Below are 19,616 nucleotides of genomic sequence, written 5' to 3' on the forward strand. Positions count from 1 at the left end.
AATATACATCTAGCGATAGGGACGAGGATCCATCTGAGCCCTCCAGAAGAATCCTCCACACAAGGTACTTCTCATGCATCACCTGTAATAGGGGTAAATAAACCCTGAGTATACAATGTACTCACAAGACTTATCCGACTAGTGGGAATAATTTTCCGACTCCAAAGAATATGATAGGCTTTATGGTTTACTGGTTTTCTTTAGCAGAAAGCAATCAGTGAGTCCTTATTCATGTCTTATTATTAGCCGTATTAAGTTATCATCTAGCCAGTCTATATAAGCACATGTTCTACTTTTAAGCACGAGTTGAACAATCAGTTTTATTTTTTCTCCTTTCAACTTTCAGTTCTTACTATGGTGCTAAACCGCAGACAAGCCGTACCGGATTTCTCTGCGATTCGCGAATCAATGTGCCCAGCTGGGTGCCCCAAAAACACATGCCCCGCTTGTACCCCAGGCACAAGCAGGACTAACCCATCACTCTCCTGTCCTGGGTGTCTAGGTCCCCGTCTAAACTTGGACTCCAAGCCCCCACTCCTGAGTCCCGGACTCAGTGTGGTGCAAGGACCTCCACCATCTCCGCCTCCAATCAGTCGGTCCGGAAAGAGCCGGATCCGCGACAAGAGTGCAACAAGTTTTTTCTGCGCCCATACCCAAGTATGCGCTCGGGACAATAAATCTGTGACTTGCCTAGAGTCATATGCAACGACCGGTCCTTAATCAACACAGATAGAGAAAAAAGTGTAACCGAGCTATGCCCTATTAGCCGCAGGACACAACCCCTTACACCCACCAATACCCAAACCATATCCCTGTCCGGTCATCAGTTACCTTTACCATTTTAACATAAGTGATCATATTTTATTACCTATTTGCGAGTAACGATAGGTTACTCACGCCACCGATATCCTAAGCATAGCAGCTGCTCGACCTATACTAGTAGGACTCATGGGTAGATATATTTATGCATGTAGTTTCTATAAAATGCCTGTAACTTAAATGCACATCATAGATATATATTCAGTGCTCATTTAAAATAGGGGTTATGCACCGGGGCTTGCCTTGGGCAGGCGCTGGGTTAGCAGGGTCAGCACCGACAGACTCCTGGGCTCCCTTCTGCAAAAGGATCTCCTCCTCGTACTCCTCGATCACCTCGTCGTACTCTGGCTCACCGACGGGCACGAAGTCTACCGGCTCGTGATCTATATGCATAAAATGACGATGCAATGCTTAGGAATATAACAACAACAACTCTTAAAATAACAGTACATCGATTTACCTACTAAGATAGGGCTACCGACAGGTGCTAAGCTATCTAATAACAAGTTTGCAATATGACATTCATTATTATTATAACAACTACATATATTCTTACTCCTAATGCTGATTTACGATATATACGATAAAGCAAGGGTAATAACTACTTTATTTAGCAACTCGTTCTAAGGCTACAAAATCTACAGCAAGTACATAACAATCTAGTGAGCCTACTGTAAATTTTTCATAACTATATCCAATACCAATTTACCACAAAAATTCCTACATATATTAACCTACATAATACTAAACCATCTAGTTTGGATTTATGAATCTACCATCGTCATGGCTAACTGTAATCTAACTTTACTAACAAGTAGATGATAATTTTGCGAACCTAACAAACTTGGTTTCACCATTTTTGGACATCTACAAGATTTACCATAATTTATCAAAGTTTAGCTTGAAACTAAATTGAATAAGCATTTACACTCTACTGGAATTTGAAAAACTCAATTCCCAGCGCGGCCCAACAGGCGGGCGGGGGCGCGAGTGTGGGCGCGCGACACGAGCGCAAGCGGCGTAGGCAGGAGCGCAGACCACGGCGCGAGCTAGCCCAGCGAACAGAGCAGGCCGCGGCGTATTCCAGTGTATTCACCAATTTGTTTTTCTACAAGAAAACGGCCATAAAACGGTGTGATGCAGAGATACCGCAGAGCTGACGTCAGCAAGCTAAGATAAACAGTGCGCACCGCCGGCTGCTCTGCTGTCGCGTGACTGCTCGGTTCGCCGGCCACGGAGAAGACGCTATACGGCGGTGGAGCTTCGAATGAGGTGGGCAGGGCGATAAGCAGCTGAAGGAGAGGCTAGCAGTGCAATGAATTGAAATGGCAAGCTCTGGTTCCGTGGCTGGACGACGGCGCAGACCACCCCGGTCTTATGGGCCCGGTGGAGCTGCACTTCCAAAATTGAGGCACAGTGAGGCACTACAAGCGGCGAGGTGGGGTCAGTTGAGCTGCTGGCTATCTAGTAGAGCTGAGAACTTGATTAATTGGGTCACGGCGCTGCCACGATGGCAAACCGAAGGACACGGTCACGCCGGCCAAAACGACAGCGGAGACAGGGGAGTCTTGGCATCGCTTGGCTTGGCCCAGCCACGGTCGTCAATGTAGAAATACTAGCGCACACAAACGACAGGGACAGCGAGGTGTGCCCAGGCGGCTGTCCGCACGGCCAAACCCGCAAGCCGACGAAGCTCGGACCTGTGTCACCACGGACGGTGTCGGACAAGGAAAGCCAAAACGCAACGTGATGCCGAAGTGACGGTGGAGCAGGCGGCCGTCTCATGCGCGCAACTGTGGCTGGTCAACGGGAGCATTATCGCGCGGTGGCGGTGGACGACGCACAACGTGACCAAGGTACCGAGCGACGCGATGGCGAGGCAGAGCTGACAGGACCCGTGCATAGTGCGCATGCATGCGGTGGCAGGCAGCCGAGGCAGCAGTGGTGACCGCGGCCAGCACAGCTCTGTTCGAAATAGGTGACATGCACGGGTTTTAAAGCAGGCACGAAATCCTACCCAATGGTCCAAACGCCAAACTACTTCCATACTCCACTTCAGTGGGTACATAGAGCTATCGACCTAAGCCGCGACACCACACCACTTCTTAAGCCAATCTCACTACAAAAATTCCCAAAAGTGGCTTCGTCGACCCATTCTTAAACTTACGCGGAATGACGTAACTCCGAACGGTTTCGCGTCGAATTCCAATTCCGACCTACTAGATGTACTAGCTAGCTATCCTCGTCCTCAACCGCACCATCGTCGACTACGAAGCACATACTATAAACTTTATTAGAGCTCGCATAAACGTTCTACATCATTTTTTATCCGATAAAAAATTGCTTAGAATACTAAACGATATTAAGCGACATGAAATGTAACGTCGGTTTTCTTGTTTCGCATAAATGTTTCAAGTGCCGAACATTGATTTATAATTCATGTTATACACATTTGTACATAAGTAAGATGCTCATGTAGTGTTTTAACAAAACAGTACAATGTAACACCGAGGGTGTTACACAACCCCTCGGAGCGCATGGGATCCCATCGCTCATGGGCCGGCACGGACTGCATCTCGGAAGCGATGGGGTCGAAGAAGTCATCGAAGGAAACCTGAGGCAGAGAGGAGTGCACGGCAACCTCGCCTGCAGCAGGAATCACGGATGGGGCGTGGGGCACCGACGAATCAGCGGGCAACCCAGAGGTGGCCTTGACGGTAACACTGCCGAAGCAAAGCGAGCCAGTCCACGACCATGCTCTGCCACCCAGCGCACATACACCCATCAACGGCGAGGAGTGGCATATGGAGGCGGTAGCGACAATGTTTGACCTCAGCCGCTTTGTAGTCACGCGCTATGTGCCCAAACCCGCTGCAACGCAGGCAGCGGCGGGGGAGCTGGCAGGTGGCCACCCAGTGAGTCCGGGATAGGCAGTTGAAGCACCTACCCCGAAAATCGGCCGGGAAGATCCAGGGTCTGATCCCCGGTGGGGCGCCTTGCTGAAGCCTGGCCTCACCGCCTCCTCGACACAGCTGCTAGTTGCCCACGGGATGATTTGGAGAACGAGGCAGGATGCACCGCCACCCATCAGCATCAAGGGCGGATACCCTGCTCCGCGGGCCGAGCCGTAGTTGAACTGGGATCCACGGAGCCTCAGAGGGCGGGGCCGCACCGCCCCTGCGTGGCGCGTCGCAGTCACCCGTTGCGGCCGTGGCAACCCTCTGCCAGCGGCGTCGGTGACGGCGTCGACGCTGCCTGCGGCGCTGCGGCACCGGGATGGCAGCCACAACCGCAACTGCCATCGGTGGGGGGCTCGCCGAGGAGGGAGCAGCGCCCGAGCGAGTCAAACGCGCGGCCTGCAGCGATGGGGAAGGAGAGCGCTCGAGGTTGGAGTCACCGGAGAGAGAGCCATCCTCCCAACGCAAGCGCTTGGACTTGCCGGCGGAGAGGTGGCCGGGGAAGAACGAGGCTGCGTCGGGGGAGAGAGTGGGGCGACCAGGTGACGCCAACAACCTGGAGCTGGTGGCCGTGGATGCGCCCAGCCCAGCCCCACCCTTCCGGGACGGCGGCGATGACAGCAAAGGATGCGCGGCGGCGGGCACGCCGGCAGTCACGAAACCCTCATCGGCAACTGCGGCAGTCGCAGGTCCACCCGCTCCAGGCGAAGGCTGCTCGGCTGGCAGAAGCCGTTGGCCGCCCGCCGGAGGGGAGGCGCCACCACAACAGCAGCCAAGACCGGAGGCAAGAGACCCACCAGTCGATAGATCAGCACGAGGAGGGAACGGATCCGAAGCTGAAGGAAGGATTTGAGCGGGATTGAGGGAAGATTGTGGTGGATTTAGGCGATTTTGTGGAGGGGGTGGAGGGGGCGGGTGGGGCTCCAACGGCTCAATTCTTGGAAGAGCCAATTGTCTCTTCTGCAACGGCTCCATTCTGCTGTTTAGGTTGAGCATTTGTTCCTTCATTGTTCATTTGCACAGCAATGCTGGGGTCTAATCAATCTGGAAATTTCAACCGAAAGTGGGGTCATCGACAATTTCAACGCAATCAAAAACCAGTTGCACTATCAGTTCTTCATGGAGGCAATCATCCTGATGTGTTGGACCATATGGACAGCCAGGAATGAGTTAATCTTCAAAGCAAATCAAATCAGTTTGCAAGACTGCATGCACGTTTTCTTCCGAGAAGGGAAACTTGTGGGTCTGAGAGTGAAATCAAGTCTCTTTTCAGCTTGATCAATGGATATAATCTTTAGAAATGATCTAAGTCCTCGTTTCTGTTTTTTTTTTTTTTTTTTGTCTCCTAATTCCTCCCCCGTAGTTTACGTTGTGTTGTTGTTTGCTTTGTTCTGTTTGTCAAAAAAAATCTGCTGTTTAGGTTGCAGAGAGACAGAGAGTGTAGTACGACTCACGATATATTGGACTTATGAGAGACAGAGAGTGTTAACGGTTTCAATTGATCTTGACCATACCGGGTGAAATATCTGGTGTAAACTACTTGGTATAATTATGAAAATCCTTGAGTATACATACCTAGAAGGTTTTTTTTTAAATAAAATTAAACGATGTATATCCATAGTGCATCCATAAATGTACATAATCGCAGAAGTTAAGATGCAAAACCATTTTCTGAAGTTCACATGAAAATGACAAACTTTAGATGCATATGTGCTAGAAGACAGAATTCAGATATTGTCTTCTTGCGCACATCACATGAGTTTCGTTATTTTCATATGAACTTTTTATACTGAATTTAGATCTCATCATTTGTAACAATGTACATCTATAGATGCACTAGGATGTGCAAAAAAAATTAAATTTTTAGAAATATGTTTCAAGGGGGTTTTCACAATTGCAAGAATATTTTCCTATTATATCAGTCCAACTCATAGTCTAGTATGACCAAGAACCTTACACTACATAAGTAATGAAAAAATTGTGGATAAATTTAATAGATACAAATAAGGAAAAGTGATTATCTCTACTCTCTCTATTCATTTGGTAACACAATACTGATTTATAGATACTCTATAATCTTTATTCTACTGTATTTTTATTATTTATATTGCGCATCAGTGGGGTTTTAATAAGTATATTAGTTTAAAACCTTTACTTAAATTATATATATCACCTTTAATTTCTTGTGTCCTTATTCTGACATCGTGAAGGAGCGCACGGTCACGGTTAGCATTGGTTGAGGGCACTTGCATGTCATGGGCTGAAAAGCATGATAATAAAGCCCATTGATACGACAACCACGTTCAGCTCGGTGAATCGATTCTCACCTCTTCTCAGCGACTTCGCGAGCCTCTCCTCTCCTCGATCTGGAAATCGAGCGTGCCAATGTGTTTGTGTTTGAGCAAGAGGATGAATTAACGTGTTTGTGTTTGTGATTGGCTAGATCTAACTTCCTGTATAAACAAGTTAAGTCACAGTACAACGCAAGCAAGTTTGCATACAAGTCAGATGCGCTAGTCATTTACTCATTTTTTTTAAATTATCATGATGATTCATTCACTTAACATGGACATCATGGAATAATAATAAAAAAACATGGACATCACAAAACATACCGAATTCTATCATATTCCACTCCATTCTTGCATGTGTATACATATAATAATACCAAGCACTATAAACTCTATTTTCTTCCAGCTCTTTTAATAACAGGCTCACAAATTCCTCTCCATAAAATAAACATCAACTGATGCCGGGAGTAACATGCATGAGATTTTGAGATGCCACAACAGCAACAACCTTGACACCCAACAGCATGTCTCAAACAACGTCCACTCATTTTTTTTTCAGGCATCCGCCTTTGATGGAATTCACTATCTAGTCATCTAGAGATACATAGGAGATGGAATTCACTATCTAAACATCTAGAGATACATAGGAGATTAGTAACTCGCACATCTTGGCAAGCAATAGTAGCCTTTGTGTTTGTGTCACCACAGCTTGGACCGACTTCCAGCACATCAGGGATAGTCGTCTCTTACTTCACGCCAACTGATGCCATGAGATCCTCATACTCAGGGTCAGCCTCTGTCCTCTGAGCTGCCGTTGGTGCAAAAGGGTTGTAGATTTGATTGCCACCCGGCCTGTTTCCACCTGCACCAGACATATCCTGTTGTGGCTGGTGGCCTCAACTGAAATGGCCGGGAAGGCAGGAAACTCGATGGATTTGATGGCGCTGGCATCTGAGGTGCTTGTACTGCTGGCCGGAACCCCCGGAACCCCGCAGTGAACTCGAGAGGAGATGGATTCCTGGGGAAGGCTCCATGGAAGTGTGGAGGTGGAGGATGCATCTGAGCCTGACCCATCATATTCATGGGCCTGCCATCAAAAGGCCTTTGGAAACCTTGATTGGGGTTCTGGTTACTATGATGGAAGAATGGTCCAGGGTGAGTTCTGTCTTGTATTCCCATTTGATGGTTTGATGCTGCAAAGTCTGGAGTAGGTACTGGTGATACGACAGGCCGAAAAGTAAAATCGCCCGTGACTGGGAGTGGAGGTCTCAAAGGGGCTATTTGTGCCTGACTGCCGCTTGTGTTTGCAGGACCTGGGGCAGGCGCGCCGGAAGATGCAATTGATGGAGGCACCATGCCAGGAGTTGATCCAACTGGAGAGAAAGCTGGAGGTGGCCCTCTCATTTGATCAGGTGTCGGAGGGTAAGGTGACTGCAGTGATGCCCCACCAGTAAATGCTACTGAGGAAGGACCTTGAGGCGCAGCTGTAGGAAAAGATTGAGCTCCGCCAGGAGGCCTGGAAACCAATGGTGCTGAACCAGTGAAATTTGGTACTGGTGGATGCTGGCTGCGATACATGGTGGGCATATTTGATGGTATCAATGCAATGGGACCTTGTGTTGGAGTTGCACCAACAGGAGAGACAGAAATAGGAGGTCTCATTGCCATAAAAATTGGTGAAGCTTGCAAAGGCCTCTGAGATTGCGGCGTAACAGGAGAAAAAGGTGGCCAACCACAAGATGGATGGGGTATTTGAAGAGATCTAACTGGCGGTGGCATTGAGGAAGATGGTGTCATGTGTGGGCTTACAATACCAGGCGGTTGACCAAAAGAAGGCCCAATTGAGGAGTTATTAGCTCGAAATTGAGGTGGATGTTGTTGATTGCTTGGTGTTGATTGCTGAGGCCCAGGAACAGGAAATGGATTTCTTGGCATGCTATTCATGTGAGGAGGTTGACCTGTATATGGAGGCATACTGAAAGAACCAGCAGGCGGTTGTGGCTGCAATGAATTGTTAGGTAATGTACTCAAAACAGGCCCCGTAGAAGGTATTGATGGAGCATTGGTCTGGGGTGTGGGCAGCCAAGGAGGATTGTGTGATTGGTAATGAAGTAAATCTGGCTGTGAAGTGGTATTCTGCACCAGTTGCACATTTGCTGAAACTGCATCCTTGGAGGTAACTGCTGAAGGAACAGCAGTAGTTGTTGAAGTAGCTGTTGACTTTACCTAAAAGGTCCAAATGACTCCATGGTCAGTTGACAACAAACTGATTTTGAGGGGGAAGAAAGGCATGCTGGACTTACGGAAACAGGAGCAAGAAGCAGCTCAATCAACACAACTGCAGCATCTACTTTATCATAAGAGTCAGCCGATACATTGATGTATAGGTCTTCATAAGCATCTTGTGCTTCATTTATGTCTTGATGACGAATCTCACTCTGAGCATGACAAAAAAGGTGCTTCATTTGTCTATTTTGTTGAAGTTGCTATAGAAGTTATTTACTATAAGGACAACAGCACAACAAAATGATGTGCTGTAGAATGAACATCAAGATAACTAAAAAATTATGACAAAAAGGACTGCAAAATGGAACAGGACATCTAAAAATCGCTCTGAAAATTATCTTAGCAAAATATACCTTTTCTCCATTGATTTTCTTAGTCCCATATACTCGAATGACAGCTCCAGTTTCCTGCCATGTGTGAATGAAGCCAACAGTTTAACAAAGAGACTGCTCTCAGGGATGTTTCAACAAAATAATATCATAAGATTTCCAAGAATAGACCATACTTCATGTAGTCGCTTCTGGGTACTGCTTTCAGGTCCTAGAAGAACTCCAATAATATTATGTCCTGGATGTGCTTCTGCCTGCAATGGCCAACAGCAGACAGTAAATGTCATGGGCAGTCAGCTAGACCTTATGGGCCAGATCGGAAGTAAGGAAGGCTCATTAGGGTTAGGATTAGAGAGAAGATTAGCCACCTTTGTTAGGAGTCAAGTAAATCTCTCTATATATACAAAAAAGGGGAGTTGTATTAATTGTAAGTAAGCAAAATTCTGCCAGGAGATATCCTCATCTACCTCAGCCCCCAGGCCTTGAGATTGGCCACCGTCCCCAGCGTGTCCAATCCCAAGTGCTCGGTTCGGCATCCGTTCACCCTACCACCCACAATCACCCAACGTTCTGCACGCCCCTCTAACTAGGGACATGATGAGAACTTAAAAAAAATCTATCAAATTTTAACAAAAGGCTAAATATTAAGAACAGCAGGGCATCTCTGTACATGACTTTAAGATCAATCCTCAGTCATTAACATTTTCTAGGTGGCTGGTTGATGGTTGGAGAGATGATTGGTTAAATATTCTTAATGATGTAGTAAAGGTTGAATTGGGAGAGGGGGATGACATTTTATCATGGAAATTTGGTCCTAAGGGACGTTTTAGTGTGAAGTCGGTATATGATGCGCTTTCAGATAGTGAATGTGGCACCTATCATAGGAAAATTTGGAAAAAGTAGAGTACCAGCCAAGATCAAAATCTTTTTGTGGTTAATCTCAAATAATGCAATCCTAACCAAAGACAATATGATCAAAAGGAAATGGCTGGGTGAGCCCACATGTTACTTTTGTTCACTTGATGAAACCATTTCTCACTTGCTATTTCAATGTAGTACTGCAAAGGCAGTATGGGCCATCACTGCTCATTGTCTAGGGGCTCAGGACATTCCCACTAATTTTGATCATTGTTGGCTTTGGGCCAAGAAATGGCTTCCTTCGGGTGAGAAGTTTCATGTATTGGGAATAGCAGCAATTTGCTGGGCTATTTGGAAAACCCGTAATCAAGTGTGTTTTGAAGGCAAAGCTATCAAGCATCCTGTGTCTATTGTATGCTACGCGTGTGCCCTGATGAGTTACTGGGCAGGTCTATATGATGGTGAAGACAGGAAGGCGCTAGAAGATGGAGTGAACACCATGCTCCAGATCGCCATCAGGCTCGTAGGCAAGAAGACGCCGGGGAACAACCAGCTGCTACTCCTAGCAGGAGGAAGATGATGATCAGCATCACTGACGGGATCAAAAAGTTGTTTTGTGATACTGTTAATTGCTGCTCCCAGGTGGAGTCCAGCCTTTTTTGTGATAACTGCTGTAATATTGGCCAGTGGTGTAGCTGGTCTCAAATGGTGCTGGGCCTATATGCATATAGGTCAAACTTGTGCTGGGTTAGGTTTCTGCTACCTCGTAACTTGGTTAATGGGGAGTAGGAAGTTCGGTAAGGGTGGTAAGTCTTGCTCTGGGGCTTTCTGTTCCCGTCTGCAAACATTATAAACTCTTGTATTTCCGTTATCTTCTTAATGGAAATGGGGGAATCCCCCTTGTCAGAAAAAAAGTACAAGGAACTCTTGGAGTATCAGAAATATAGTGGCAAAAGAACCAAAAGGTCAACGGCATCTTTGCATACAAGCAAAACAACTAATTAATGGCTAAAGGTTAAAACAAGCAATAAGCATGATGAGATAGTGACCTTACATACCGGAAGAGGGACTTTTGTCTCCTTAAGTACTGGTTTGTAGTTCTCAGGCGTCTTATATCCTGGATTTAAACGGAGTATTTCACCTACAGATAATATGCACCACAGTTAGGACTACAGATTTTCTTGGAGACTAAATAAATATGTTTCACATGGCCAATAACAATTAAGAAGAACCTAACATATTTTTGTTCAAGCAACTACATGCATTATCAAGAAAGATACTACTCGATAAAGGAACCCCATGGCCCCATTAGCACCAAGATGCATTGACTCAGGCACATTTATTTTCACTTCAGTAATTAAACGAAGCACATGAATACAGGAGAAGAGGATAGCTTCTCTGACCAATAAGTTCTCGTCTTTCAAGTTCTAATAGTTCAACATTTCCCAGCTGCAAAAAGAGTAAAAAATGATTACCAAATGGGAGCATATAATTGTTTTATCTTGACACACTATGGGCTCACATCCAAAAAAATTGCCAAAGTGTAGACCATATGTAGTGGTGACAGCATTCAAATTGGGAATACCTCGTTCTCTTTCAAGATGTCAGAACCAATAGAATTCAAATCATTTCCAGCAGACACTGAACCATCAATTTCGGACGTATCCAAAGTTCCAGACTTCAGCTGCTTGGTAATTTGCTCCACTCGAGTCTGTTCATGAACTAATATGAATTAATGACACCTGGCAATCGAAGCATCGTACATGAGAGAATCGCAAGAAAAATGCCCATTTCTGTCCAGTCAGTGGGAAGGCTGGGCTTATCCTTTCAATAAAAGTATTAAAATAATGATATTTTTTAGCCTACCCTCCAAAATAATGCTCACTCAATAGTGAGTTGTTCAGCAGTCCCGTTCTAGTCAAAGGAAGTGAAGTATGAAGCAAGTCCTAAATTTCTAAAGGGGTTACAAAAATGTGTGCATACTATCCTTGCTTAATTTTTTAATGTAGATTGACACAGGTACCAGGCTACCAAGAGAAAGAGAGATTTTAAGAAAAGACACTCAAGTTAGACATCCTTTTGACTGGAAGTAATATGGAATTATTTAGAACTGTCTCAGGCTATTTCCAAGGATTATTTTTACTGAGAAAAGGTAGCATAATGTAACCAGTAGGTACAAGTTGAACTAAACATATCACATCAATCAAAATGCAAAAGATGATAGTGGTGCATATAACAATGGATGCCAAGAGATAGAGCAGGCTAGAAGCGTAAACCCATGGAGGTGAAAGAGGGGAGTGATAAGAGATAGTACGATACCTGGTAAGCCAAAACCCTTCCTTTGCACACGACGGGGTCCAAAGCGAGGTCAGGCGCCCACTTTGTCTTTCTCTGAACATGTCTGCTGCTATCTTCGCTGGATGCAGCTGGCGTTTCATTCTTAGCACTGGTGCTCCGGATTACGAGTGAGCCGGCTAGCTTGTTCTTAGGTATAACGAATCCAGCTTTTGCCCCAAACATTGAGATCTTGGGGGTCAAAGACGATGGCGCTGTGGATTTTGCTTGGCGATGCTCCGCAGAAGAATGGTCAAGTTTTGTGGTCATCTACAATAGGGAGGACCCATTAAAGGGAATGGGTGCAAACATGTACACCCGATATTTTTTGAACAATCAGAGTTAGTAAGTAGTCATAATACATAAACAATCAAAGTTAGTAGGCATAGTACATGTATACACTTCTAATTAGATCAGACTCGGAAACAAGGTTTGGCCCCAATGGAATTGTTAAGAAATGAGAAAACTGGTACTCCTATAATATTGCTGATACAGGATAGGAACTAGAATATACAGTTCATGTCTTGAAAATATGGGTCAGTTCAACTTAACCTAGTCATCAGTTCAAGAGAACAACACAATACAGAGCCAGATATGCGATTCTAGACAATCCTGACCATGCGCATGGAGCAAATTCGAATCTAGAATATGTGGCCCTTCCCACCAAACAGAGCTCGAGATCTCCTGATTTACTGCTACACAGGGGCGGACCCAGTAAAGGACATGGGTGTACACATGTACACCCAATATTTTTTGCAAAGCAATCGAAGTTAGTAGGCATATCCATGCATATACACCTGTAATTAGATTCAGATCGGATTACGAATAGTATGTTAGGGTTTGGGCGCACGATTTTTTTTACCTATGAATTACGTTAAGGTTTGGGCGCACGGCTTCGCACAGCAGGAAGGGAGGACCAAGGGGAGGGAATACCTAGTGTCCTGGTGGTGCTCGTCGCCGGCCAAAGTGGCGAGTGGCGAAGTAGGGACAGCAGCGACGGTCGCAGGGACACCGGGGCTGCAGAGGGCGGACGCCGTGCCGGAGATGGTCGCGAGGACGCTGGGCCCCAGGTGGTGCTCGACCGAGCGCAGTCTCCTCTCCGGGTTGCGGCGCGGCGAGCGGATGGAGGAGATCGGCCGCGGGCGAGACGAGTCCAGGCGGCGGGCAAGGGTCGAGCAAGGTTAGCGTGCGGGTAAGGGCAATTTAGTCCAGAAATTTCTAACCTTACCTCTCTCTCAGCTTCTTGTGGCCAACTTCACGTGCGGGTACATCACACGCCGGTCAGCGTGCCGCCGCAGTGGTGCATCTCGTACAAAACGCGAGAGAGAGGAAAGGGAGGAAAACGAAGAAGACGAAGGCAATTTAGTCTACAAAATTAGAATAAAATGCATGAAAGGGGTAAGTAGTGGTGTATTTTGGAGATGTGTGAAATTATAATGACACGTTTCTAATCTCGTAAATAGTAATGGTATATCTCTAAATCGTGATATTTGTAATGATATATATCCAATTAATCCTAGAAAAAATGATAGGCAGTATCCATAGGTGACCCGTCTAGAGCTTTGGCATGCCTAGACATTCTCTAGTGTCCTATACGTCTACATATATTATTATCTTATTAAATAAATAAAAACAAGAAATTATGAACTTAAAGTTATATAGAAATAGAAGTATTAAAAAAGGCCTAGTCCACCTTACCTACTACACCTTATCCTTCCTGACCTAAGTCAACACTCCATCTAACCTTATCCATCCACCTCCCGCAGTACCTGTCTCCTCTCATTCACGCTCCTCACGTGCCGGCGTTGCCTCTATCTCCTTCAGGCTACGATCGTCGCCTATGCAACCTCGCGCCCATCGCCTTTGCCCGCCCTCCTCCCATCATCCGCCCGTAGCCTCCAGTTGCGCCCATAGCGCGCCTTCCTCCTAGCCGAGCCTGCCGCTATAGCCTCCTCCAGGCGCGCTTGCTGCCTCCGCCACCACCTGTCGTCCCTCCATCAAGCAGCACGGCCCTGGATCTGGGGCACACCGCCTATTCTCCGTCTACCCCCTTAGGCAAGGCGGTGCCCCTCCGACTAGCGCATAAGCACGCCTAGGCGAGCACCCAATGGAACATTGGGGCGAGCTCGACCGCGAGGGGAGAGGAGGTAGCTGCCACCCTCTACAGATGGATCGGGAGTAGGAAGAATCGATTAAGGAGAGAGAAGAAAGAAAATAGAAAGACTATAGACTGACAGATGGATCCACATATCAAGTGTGCCATCTCATGTTTTTGTTAACAAATTTGAGGAGCATCATGTGTATCCAAAGGAGTGATGTTCACATAAAAAATGTACGAGATGAAGGAGAACTTGTCACTAGGGTAGGAGGCCAAGATGGCAAAGCATAAAAGATTTAAAGATAGTATCATACATGACTAATGGAGATAAGTATACATCAAATGCTAGTGCTAAAGATATCGATGCATATTTGTGGAACTTTCTAGATAAATAATGAGTATACATGAGACATGTTTGTCATGTTTCGTAGCAAAAACTAGGATACTCTCTAGATATTCTTGTATGCTAAAAATATCTAAGAAATAGATAAGTATTAGAAAAAATATATGCATATATATTTGTAATACCATAGTGACCACACATCCATAAAAGCCACCATAAATAATAGAGTCATAAGGACAACTCCATCCAAGCCCCTACTTGAGGTCTCATTCCATTTTCAGAGCTCAAACACATGAAAACCCTCTCTTACCGACCCCTATTCAGCCAGCCCCCAATGGATGAGGGACTCTCATTTCTCTCTCCTAGACTCTTAGGAGCCTTTCATCCTTCCCCCTACCTCCTTTCTTTCTTCATGTAAAGCTGACAAGTGGGGTTGATGAACAGAGTCCAATATTAAGTAGGGGAAATTTAGGAGATCGGTTTGAATGCACTGAAAAGTAGAGGATGAAAATTTTAAAAACTATTAATAATGTCATATGTATTGTTGTTAACATTTATTTATTAGACATAGTCTTAAGATTTTTTTTTAAAAATATATTATGTACACCCAATGTTACAAAACTGTGTCCGTTGTTGCTGCTACATAATTCAAACCTTATGAATTGTGGTTGGGGATTGGCACTCACCTTCGGAGGACCGGAGGATGATGTAATCGGCAGGATGAGGGGCCGGTGGAGCGGTGTAGCTATTACGCATATGAGGCACTAGCGACGGTGCGGCGGCGGCTGGGGGCGTGGCCGACTAGGGCGTGGATGCGGCAACACCGTTGCCGGGGCACCAAAAAAAACTATTGCAACTGATATATTTCTTGAAAATAAAAAAGAAAACTGCTTGTGCTGGCCGGTCATGGTTGTTTTAGTGGGCTAAATTGATCGCTATACTTCAATTTTGGAGAGCTGTGGCCCGTGGTCACGGTGGAGCAAAATCAAAAGGAAAAACTCTATCATACATTCTTAAATTATTATCGTTATAGTATGATATTCTTCATTCTAACTCTAAATAAACTCAGACATTTATTCCTTGAATTCTCTAAACCGTTCAAATTATCTCCCTACACTACTTTGGAGTGGTTTTGAAGGTAGTTTTGTCTCTTTTTGAGTTATTAAAAAGTCGGTAAATACAGCCTACGGGGTATTAGCAACGGTTTCCAATTGTTGTTCCCCTCCTAAGGGCAGGTTCTTACGCGTTACTCACCCGTTCGCCACTGGAAACACCACTTCCCATTCGACTTGCATGTGTTAAGCATGCCGCCAGCATTCATCTTGAGCTAGGATCGAACTCTCCATGGGATTCATAGTTGCATTACTTATAGCCTCCTTATTCGTAGACAAAGCAGATTCGGAATTTTCTTTCCTTTCAAGGACAACTTGTATCCATGCGCTTCAGATTATTAGCCTGGAGTTCGCCACCAGCAGTATAGCCAACCCTACCCTATCATGTCAATCCCACAAGCCTCTTATCCATTCCCGTTCGATCATGGTAGGGGAGTAAGTAAAAATAGAAAAATTCACATTAGGTTTAAGGATAACCAGGCTCAAACTGATGACTTCCACCACGTCAAGGTGATACTCTACCACTGAGTTATATCCCTTCCCCGTCCCATCAAGAAAGAGAATTAATGAGTCCTAAGGCAAAGGGGCGAGAAACGCAAGGCCAGGCCACTCTTCCTCTGGGCTTTCTTTCCGCACTATTATGGACAGTCAAATAATGGGAAAATTGTATTCAATTGTCAATCGGTCCTATCGAAAATAGGATTGACTATGGATTCGAGCCATAGCACATGGTTTCATAAAATTTGTACGATTTTCCCGATCTAAATCGTGTGGGTTTCCATGAAGAAGATCTTGTTCAACATGTTCTATTCGATACTGGTAGGAGAAGAACCCGACTCGGTATTCTTAAAAAAGAGGGGAAGCAGAACTAAGTCAAGATGATATGAATCGCCCCTTTTTCTTGCGCCAAAGATCTTACCATTTCTGAAGGAATTGGGGCTACATTTCTTTTCAATTTCCATTCAAGAGTTTCTATATGTTTCCACACCCTTTTTTGAGACCTCGAAACATGAAATGGACACATTCTTTCTCTTAGGAACACATACAAGAAAAAGGATAATGGTAGCCCTCCCATTAACTAATTTATGAATTTCATTGTAATAGAAATCCATGTCCTACCGAGACAGAATTTTGAACTTGCTATCCTCTTGCCTAATAGGCAAAGATTGACCTCTGTAGAATGACTGATTCATTCGGATCGATATGAGGACCCAACTCCGTTGCATTGCCAGAATCCATGTTCCATATTTGAAGCGGGTTGACCTCTGTGCTTCTCTCATGGTACAATCCTCTTCCTGATGAGCCCCCTTTCTCCTCGGTCCACAGAGAAAAAATATAGGACTGGTGCCGACAGTTCATCACGGAAGAAAGAACTCAGAGCCGGTATCACTAACAATATAATAGTACTACTAACTAATACTAATGTATAGATATTAATACTAATATATAGATATATAGAAATAGAAACGAACTAATATATAGATAATTGAAATTGAAAAGAGCTGTCTTTTCTGTATACTTTCTCCGTTCTATTGCTACCGCGGGTCTTATGCAATCGATCGGATCATATAGATATCCCTTCAGCACAACATAGGTCATCGAAAGGATCTCGGACGACTCACCAAAGCACGAAAGCCAGTTAGAAAATGGATCCCTATTTGAAGAGTGCCTAATCGCATGGATAAGCTCACATTAACCCGTCAATTTTGGATCCAATTTGGGATTTTTCTTGGGAAGTTTCGGGAAGAAATTGAAATGGAATAATATCGATTCATACATAGGAAAAGTTCTCTATTAATGCAAACGTTGTACCTAGAGGATAGGGATAGAGGAAAAGGGAAAAATCGAAATGAAATAAATAAAGAATAAAGCCAAAAAATAAGTCGAAGATAGAAGAGCCTAGATTCAAAATGAAGAAATGGAAACTCGAAAGGATCCTTCTGATTCTCAAAGAATGAGGGACAAGGGGATTGATACCGAGAAAGATTTCTTGTTATTATAAGACGTGATTTGATCTGCATATGTTTGGTAAAAGAACAATCTTCTCCTTTAATCATAAATAGAAAGTGTTCAATTAGAACATGAAAACGTGACTCAATTGGTCTTAGTTGGTCTTCGGGACGGAGTGGAAGAAGGGCGGAGACTCTCAAATGAGGAAAAAGATCCCTTCGAAAGAATTGAACGAGGAGCCGTATGAGGTGAAAATCTCATGTACGGTTCTGTAGAGGGACAGTAAGGATGACTTATCTGTCGACTTTTCCACTATCAACCCCAAAAAACCCAACTTTGCCTTATGTAAAGTTGCCAGAGTACGATTAACCTCTGGATTTGAAATCATTGCTTATATACCTGGTATTGGCCATAATTTACAAGAACATTCTGTAGTATTAGTAAGAGGAGGAAGGGTTAAGGATTTACCCGGTGTGAGATATCGCATTATTCGAGGAACCCTAGATAGGCTAGATGCTGTCGTAGTAAAGAATCGTCAACAAGAATGTTCTAGTGCGTTGTAGATTCTTATCCAAGACTTGTATCAACAGAAAATGTCTTTATGCTTTCAAAATTTTTGAAAAAAAATTGAATTCTCTAAACTGTTCAAATTATCTCCCTACCCTACTTTGGAGTGGTTTTAAGGTAGTTTTGTCTCTTTTTTAGTTATTAAAAAGTCGGTAAATACTTAAGGTTTTTAAACAACAGAAAATGTCTTTACGCTTTCAATTTTTTTAAAAATAATAATATGAAGATAGGTTGGGGTACACAAAATCCAAATAAAACAACCTTCGAAACCACTTCAACCCAAGGCAATGATGTAATTTGAACGGTTTAAGAGTTCCAGGTGGGGGGTAAAATGTGTACTTTTGGAGTTTGAGGAAGAAAATCAGACTATGACAATAGTTTAAAGAGGTAGAAGGGACTTTTTCAAAATCAAAACTTGTCTTCACCCTAATCCGATTCAAAGCCCCGAGGCTATAGCCCCATGGGGTGTAGAATTGCACCTGCCTCATTTCCAGCAAATCTAAAAACCCTTTGGTCTCGGGTCCGAAAGTGAACGATTGCCATCCTAAGATTTGGGTGTTTGTATCCCATGTCAGGTTTATTCGATTAGTCTCCAATTCGAGGGGATTGAGGGGGATTCAAGCCCTTGCAAGTCAATATTCCCCTTAATCCCCTTGAACCACCTCAAATTGGAGGGTAAACAAACAAGCCTTTAGGGAAGATAAGACAAATAGGTGGGTGTACGTGGTGGTACTCACCGCTGGCGAAGAGCCTAAAGAAAACCTGGTCACATGGTGTGGAGCTATATAACGACTATCACCATGAGAGGAAAGAGCACAAGCAAAGTGCAAGGGTAGGAGTCGCCTACTCATCATAATGAGAAAGAGAAAGGTAGAGAGCACGTGGTGGTAGAGAGGTGGGAGGGGGGGGGGGGGGGGGGGGAGAGGAGGTTTAGGGTTGAGGTTGCAGCTGGGGGATTATAGATTTTATATGTGTGAATATTTTTCATTCCAGTCCAGGGGCGAATCTAGGGTTAGATGACTGCGACCACTTCATGCAAAATACATTACCACACTGCTATTTCATAGAGAAAAAAATGTCATATAAAAGCATGGTTACTGTTCACCCCTTTCCTGTCTAATTCAAACTGTTATGTAAGTCTCATTTTCTTATTTCTTTCTAATCCAAACTTTGAACTTCTCATGTACAAACTTCATAAAGGCATACAATTATATTATCTCTAGGTATGACTCCACTTCTCTTCCATCCATGATCCGAATAGTCAAAAAAGGCCGTTGGTTCATCGTCATCCAATGACCATCGTCTCTACTGTGACTCCATTTCAACCCCCCCCCCCCCCCCCCCCCCCCTGCCACGTGTCAACAGTCTCATCCCTCCGCTGCCTCTGGAGTCTAGCCAGGCAAAATTTTGTGACCGGTGAGATTGCTAATTGATCGGTAAAAACCCACGAGAGTGTTATCACTACTACATTATATAAATGGTTTTTTACAATCGTTTTCTATTTTTCCCAAGATGGTTACTATATTTTTCCCACGATGGTTGTATTTCTATAAAGTCAACCGCCCCTAAAATTATGTGACGGACAAATAAATTCATATACTTTCTTCAAATGAAGTTGACTGAAGATAAACTTTATCTCAAAATTGTAGAGCTCGATGCTAAAACTTTGTAG

The 19,616-nt window shown here is 44.5% G+C and overlaps 2 protein-coding genes across 2 annotated transcripts; both read right to left on the reverse strand.

Moving 5' to 3' along the window:
• Nucleotides 1–3,854: 3,854 nt before the first annotated feature.
• Nucleotides 3,855–4,784, reverse strand: LOC136469293 (uncharacterized). Its single transcript, XM_066467537.1, has one exon. It carries the CDS (start codon nt 4,782–4,784, stop codon nt 3,855–3,857), a length of 930 nt encoding a protein of 309 aa, XP_066323634.1.
• Nucleotides 4,785–6,378: 1,594 nt separating this feature from the next.
• LOC136476597 (branchpoint-bridging protein) lies at nt 6,379–13,202 on the reverse strand. Its single transcript, XM_066474495.1, is given in 10 exon segments — nt 6,379–6,955; nt 6,957–8,293; nt 8,371–8,505; nt 8,707–8,760; nt 8,859–8,936; nt 10,599–10,681; nt 10,944–10,989; nt 11,126–11,251; nt 11,860–12,144; nt 12,808–13,202. Coding segments are annotated over 9 exon segments (2,286 nt in total). The 5' UTR covers nt 12,808–13,202; the 3' UTR covers nt 6,379–6,813.
• Nucleotides 13,203–19,616: the final 6,414 nt, after the last annotated feature.

The sequence above is a fragment of the Miscanthus floridulus genome, chromosome 8, assembly GCF_019320115.1.
Source record: "Miscanthus floridulus cultivar M001 chromosome 8, ASM1932011v1, whole genome shotgun sequence".
Classification (NCBI taxonomy): Eukaryota; Viridiplantae; Streptophyta; class Magnoliopsida; order Poales; family Poaceae; genus Miscanthus; species Miscanthus floridulus.

Bases quoted from the DNA above. Each gene is read 5' to 3' on its own strand.
- LOC136469293 (XM_066467537.1), bottom strand. From the start codon at position 4,784: ATGAAGGAACAAATGCTCAACCTAAACAGCAGAATGGAGCCGTTGCAG.